A 4,641-nucleotide genomic window follows, 5' to 3' on the forward strand; every position below is an offset into this window, starting at 1 on the left:
ATCAGAGCGAGGATTGAGCCCAAAGCCCTTCAGACTCCTCACTGAATCAAGACTTTTACACAGTAAACACTCGGAGAGGCTCAGAAAGATTTCACTACTGAAGCTTTACGAAAACAACAGCATCATGCACCCCGATCCTTTGGACCTGATTTTATCTGCGCGTTGTGTTTTTATGCATCATATTTGGAATCATCTAGAAAATGTCCTTGTTTCATGTTTCAATAAATATTTTCTTCATGTTTCTACGTTAAAGATTGATTCAGCTCGACATCATTTAAACACAAGTTCACTGCAACACCTGTTGGTTTGACCTGATAACTGCTCTCATATCTGGCAAACCAAGGGGCGTCCAAAACGGCATATTTAACCATAAAGGTTAAATGTGCTGTGGCGCCTTATGGCCTCGGTGTCCCGTGTACAGAGCCCCCCCCCCCTCCTCCCTAATATCCATGTCTCTCTTCAGCTGTCCTCTCCAATAAAGGCAAAAATGGCCTGAACAGCTCTGTAAAATAAATGAAATGTGCTCACTTTAGACTTCCTCTTGTTCAGCTGCTTCCCCGAGCTCATGGGAAAATACCAGTAAAACCAGAGATGTTCCCAGCAGCTTCTTCTTTGTGTTCCAAACTCACTAGAAACTAGCATCATGCTAACCTGCTAACCTGCTAACCTGAGAACTGTTTGTTGTTGTTTCAGGATTACCTTCTGAGTCACATGTACAGTAACGCAGCCAGAGACGACCTGTGGAGCAAACTGTCTCAGGTAAGTAGCTCACCTGTCCGTTTACCTGTCCTACTTTTCAACTTTCTCTTCCCGCCTTGCTCTAAAGTTTCAGAGAGATCTGTTGTCATGTCGTGTAAGGTACCTTACTTTCCATCAGGGAGTTAAACCTTTAAATGTTCCACATGTAGATCTTGAGGGGCGAAGCCGCCACACTGACAGAAGCTGTTGATTATTTAACGAAGCTCTTCTAATGAAGGCCTCGGAGACGCTAGTTACCTCACGCCTGATGAGACGGGGGCGTGAAAAGTCATGTTGCCATGGTGACATGACTGACAGGTGGAGGCGAGGCTTGTTTTTCTTGTTTGTCCTTCACACAGGAAGAAAAAAAAGTCAGTTTAACGAGATTCATCTTCGTTAGCGCTGCTCGTTATAGCGAGGCCGAGCTTCCAGCCAATCAGACGTCCAATTACCTGAATGTACAAGATGTGTCTCTAATGAGGAGACTTTAAAGGAGCTGTTATTTCAGATATTAATAGGTTACTCATGGGGTAAGATGACCTCACTAATGATTGTAGAAAGTCATTAAATTATTTCTGTTTACGAATCATTAATCATAATTATTCATCTGTCTGTTTTTAGGCCATGCATTCAGAGGGGCGGGACATCAATATTGGAGAGATGATGGACAGGTGGACTCTACAAATGGGCTACCCTGTGCTTACCATCAGCAAGAACCAATCAGAGCAGCTCCCCACTCATTACATCACTGTCAACCAGGAGCACTTCCTGTATGGACAGGAAGTGAGGAACAACAACAGGTTAGACTTTAAATGTTTGTTTATCATTTTATTGTAAAAATTAAACTTTAAATCAACACAAAGGCAAAGAATAAATGTCATAGCAACCGTTAGTTTAACGATTAATTACATCGAGAAAAGCGCCTTCAAGGGACCCGAGGACACGTTACATCAGAACACACAAAAAAAACAACACGATTAAACTGAGTCCATGAGCTGAGCCGATCAGGTTTTATAGCGATGGTGCGAGGATGTAGCGTCGCAGATAACCAGGAGAGGGCTCCAGAGGGTGGGGGTCGCCACACTGAAGGCCCCGCCCCCTGGAAGTCTGCAGGGTGGCGGGTGTCCGGGGATCGAAGGTTCTAGGTCAGATTGTAGGGCTGGAGCTGGTCGGAGCTGGGACTCGACGCGGCTTTCCTCTAAAGCATCATTATGGAAAGCCTCTCGTCCAATCAGCATGCTCGGTCACACCTAACTGTTGTATCAACATTTTCCTAGCAACAACTGGTTTTAGCTCAGTTTCTGAATTTATAAAGAATGTGAGTTTTACATCATCTAGGCGTGGCTGATTTGACTGACAGGTGGGCATGTTGTATCTGATAACCTCGAGGCGTGGGGGCCGTGGAGGCCGCCTCAGCTCCACCTCTCGGCCTGAAACTAGATACAGACAGGTTAGAATTTCCAACATGGTGACCGCCATCGTTCAGCATCAAAACGCCTCTCAATGTGACTGGGCCAATGCGTCCATGTGTTCTACAGTCTTTGGTTAATCCCAGTGGCGTCGGGGACTGTGGGACTTCTGATTCAGCGTGGCCGAGGATAACCTTTACATTTTAACCGCTCTGACAATAACTCTCCTGGAGACGGCAGTCCTCAGGGCACGCTGCCCGGCCTCATTCATCTCTTCATTCACCGGCGATCCCTTTGGAACTCTTTGTTTCACAACTCGATAAGCTCAGAGTTTGTCCTCCGTTTTCTCCTGAAGAAGCACTTTCTCTTCACATTCTTTAGCACCTTTACATGATTTATATTTCATTTATATTTGATACACTCCATGTTTTATTCACATCCTTCACCAGGTCTGAAAGTTTATTCTCTTCGTTGTTTTATCGACCCACTTTCTCCTCCATCAATTCTTCATCAGCTCCTTTCCTCCTCCTCACCTGTTGTTCATTCCTTCATCTTCCTCTTTTCTGTCATGTTATTGTTCTGACATGTACAATCAACCTCTGTTCTCTGCTTTCATCTCTTTTGTGTTTCTCTGGAGCTGCTCTCCTCAGCCGCTGAACTGAAGCTGTTTGTTGCAGGTGGAGCTGAACTCTTTCTTCTGTTCTTGTTGAGTCTTAAGGGGCTGCGTTCAGACACACTCGGGGGTCCCAGGGCGTTCGCCAATACTTGTTGTTGAGCTTTTATCTGAGGCGTCGTCACGGCTGAACGCAGCAGCAGAGGTGGATTGAATCAGAGGCCGATGCTGCGTTCACAAGCGCTCAAAAGTCCCACAGTGTTACACGCTGTTGACTTTAACTCTTCATTTATTTATTAGTATCGATGTGCAGGAAAACATCGAGTTCTTAGAGATATTCTGAATTAATCAGGACGGTCGGTCTGAGATCTTCTGCTGACTGTCAATACGGTAAATCATGATCAGGCTTCAGATCTGAGCAGAATAACAGCTGTTAATCAGAGAAGGCTGTCGACTCTGCTCGGCTCTTTTTAAATCTCTTTAATGGTTTGTGGACCATCCTGGTTCATGAGTTTTGATACGGCTGATTGCTAATGCAGTAATTATGAAGTCTGTAAAGAGATCCATGAGAGACCTGATGAGCTGCTGACTGGTTACTGAAGGAGTCTATCATAAACATCATGAAAACAGCTGATCATAACGATAGCTTTCATGCTAACACTGCTGCTAATCCCCTCAGTGTGCAGAGATCAGAAAGCGTCACTGACAGGCAGGAAACACACTCGTGTTTTCATCTGCGAGGCCTCGCCATCTAAAGCCGCCGAGATATTTAACATCCTCGGCGGAGTTCAAAGTGAGCAACCATGACAACAGATCACAGAGCGGGCCGGGTTTCAAAGATCTTGAGAGTAACAGTGAACTGTGGGAGGATCGGTTAGCAGGAAAAACACTTTATTACTGAACTGATCTGACAGGAAGTGAGCGACCTCACCGACATCCTGCTTACTGTCATCGCTGCGACTCTTTCTCTTTGAAGCTCTAGTTTCTCTCCAAGGTCAGCTTCAAGCAAACAAGAGCTCAGTAACGACTTTTTTTTTTTAATGTTTGATGCTTCTAATCTCTGATGCAGGGGCGGCGTCACACGAGGGCAGGACGACGATGTTTATGAGAAAGAACTTCTCTTTCAGACGAGTCAGAGATGGAAAATAAGAGAAGTCGGCGCCAAGTCTTGACTGATACGTGTCTGTGAATGAGCGCTGTCCATGGTGCTGAAGAGGCGAGAGTAACACGCCACAGCTGAAACACACAAACTGTCGGACGTGTGTATAAAATAATAATAATTTATACTTTATTAATCCTGCGAGGGGAAATTCAGTTTTACACTCAGTTTAATGAAAATGAACACAAACAAGGTTGGGTGCCTTGCTCAGGAAGTGGACTGGCACCTCTCCAGCTACCAGACTAACTTCCGGACTTGGTCCGTGCCGGGACTTGAACCGGCGACCGTCTTTCTTCTCTTAGAATGATGAGGTGACATTTTCCTGACAAACGTTTCACACTCCTTCCTGTCTCAGGCAGTTTGAGGGAGACGTTTCAATTTCCCGCCGTTGATTTCCCCGCCATCAAAGAGGCGACAATAAACGCAAATAAACGCTTCTTCTTTTAGAAAGTGACTAAGAGATGAGGAGAAGCGGTGCGAGCTAACAGCGAGGAGCTGCACAAACGCAGCACGACTCATAAACCAGAGAGTCCACAGAACGCCATGAGCACGTTCAGTCTCTAATATCAGTTATTATTCAGCCACGTCTTAATACTGTCATCTAAACGTGAGAAATAACAAATAATATAAATATCAAATATAAATATTTATTTATGTTTATATATATTTACTGCAGCAGACCTGCAGGATCTCTCTCTCTCTCTCTCTCTCTCTCTGTCTCT

General features: G+C 44.9%; 1 protein-coding gene across 2 annotated transcripts in view; it reads left to right on the forward strand.

Annotated features, from left to right (window-relative positions):
- LOC132956334 (thyrotropin-releasing hormone-degrading ectoenzyme-like) overlaps positions 1-4,641 on the forward strand; it is a 122,925-nt gene that overhangs the window by 99,015 nt on the left and 19,269 nt on the right. For both annotated transcript variants that reach the window (XM_061029713.1, XM_061029712.1), the window contains exons 9-10: positions 694-759; positions 1,360-1,538. In XM_061029713.1, coding sequence (XP_060885696.1) covers positions 694-759; positions 1,360-1,538 — 245 coding nt within the window. The remainder of the gene's footprint in view (positions 1-693; positions 760-1,359; positions 1,539-4,641) is intronic.

This window comes from Labrus mixtus, chromosome 22 (assembly GCF_963584025.1).
Source record: "Labrus mixtus chromosome 22, fLabMix1.1, whole genome shotgun sequence".
NCBI lineage: Eukaryota > Metazoa > Chordata > Actinopteri > Labriformes > Labridae > Labrus > Labrus mixtus.